Below are 1434 nucleotides of genomic sequence, written 5' to 3'. Positions count from 1 at the left end.
TCCCCTAACAACTACTTCCCCCCCACACACACACACCTTGCTTGCTTGTCCTCACACACCCCCCCTCCCCTGCCCACAAACTGTCGCCTGTCCTCCAGCCTCACTTGCCTCGCAATGACCATCACCCCGCGCCCCACCTCCCTTTCCTCCAAGCGCACCATCTCTGCCGCCAAGCCCCCGTCTTCCCCCTCCAAGCGCACCATCTCTGCCGCCAAGCCCCCGTCTTCCCCCTCCGCCCGCAAGCCGCTCAAGTCCCCCTCCAACCACTACGGCTCCATCCTCCCTACCTGCCATGACCCGTCCTACCCGTACCGTCTTCCGTCTCACCATCGCCCGCCGCCCGTCGGCCCGCTGGCACGCGTCCCCAGCGACCCTTCCTTCGTCCCCGTCATGGCCCTGGATTTGGATACCCTCGCCTCAGAACTCAGCGACTCCGTCGGTGCAGAGTACACCACGGGCGACCTGCTCTCCAGCCTGGCAGATGTCTCGTCCAACCCGCAACATCCTCACCACACTGACCACAACATACTCCCGGACGACGCCATCTGGCAATCGCCCCAGCTAGAGGACCACCATACCCACCATCCGGCCTCATTGGAGGTCGTCCTCGCAGAGGAAGAAGCCCTCAATTTTTCCGACGAGACTCTCGTCTTGCGCATCCGCCCCCACAAGGAAGATGATGAATACATAGACCGCCATGATACCGACTCTGATGTTGAAAATCCACACCACGAGCACGCTTATTCTCAATTCCAACATCCCGAAAATCACGACCCCGACCTCGCTGGCGGCTTTGCAATTAATATCCCGGTCACCACAGAATCCGCCTCTTCGTCCCCAGATCTCTCTACGTCATGGGGCTGCTCGCCCTCTACGCACATGTCCGACCGCTACCCCGATGAGGAGTGCCCGTTGTTGGATGAACCAGGTCTCAACATGTCGTATCGCAGCAGGGCTTCCCTCCCCACTGAGGGCGCCGCTCTTGTGCAGCGCACAGGTGCCCGCGACGTTGCAGAGGAACAACAAGTACTCTACGCTGTCCCCAATGCCGAGAGCTTGGGCTCACGACCGACTGGCCTCCTGTTGCCCGTCATTAACTCTCGAAATGATCTCACCCAGCTAATGTTTGTCGTCCCACCGGAAACACCCGCAGAAGAAGAGGAACAAGCACTACATGTCGAAGACGAAAACGCTCCCGTCACCACTGTCGAAGCAATTCGGGAGAACGTCGACATCCTAGCCGCCAAGCTGCCGGGAATGGTCGACATCGAGTCCACCCTGGAAGTGCACGGCACGGTAGACGACGCCACCGTTGCGATGAACGTCACCAAGCAAGTCTCCTGGGTCGGCTATCTCATTCTGGGCATCGCCCTCGCCTCGGTCGCGAGCCAGGGCACGGCCGTGAAATGGCTTCCCGACGTGGGCGGCATGATC

General features: G+C 60.5%; 1 protein-coding gene across 1 annotated transcript in view; it reads left to right on the top strand.

Annotated features, from left to right (window-relative positions):
• The first annotated feature begins 390 nt into the window (after positions 1-390).
• CHC_T00003393001 (hypothetical protein) overlaps positions 391-1434 on the top strand; it is a 1683-nt gene continuing 639 nt past the window's right edge. The window contains exon 1 of the mRNA XM_005714828.1: positions 391-1434. This exon is cut by the window's right edge and continues 639 nt beyond it. Within this exon, the coding sequence (XP_005714885.1) occupies positions 391-1434 (1044 nt within the window).

This window comes from Chondrus crispus, genomic scaffold, assembly GCF_000350225.1.
Source record: "Chondrus crispus Stackhouse genomic scaffold, scaffold_188, whole genome shotgun sequence".
Classification (NCBI taxonomy): domain Eukaryota; phylum Rhodophyta; class Florideophyceae; order Gigartinales; family Gigartinaceae; genus Chondrus; species Chondrus crispus.
The sequence above is the reverse complement of the archived record's forward strand: the minus strand, read 5'-3'. Positions and strand labels throughout refer to the sequence as shown.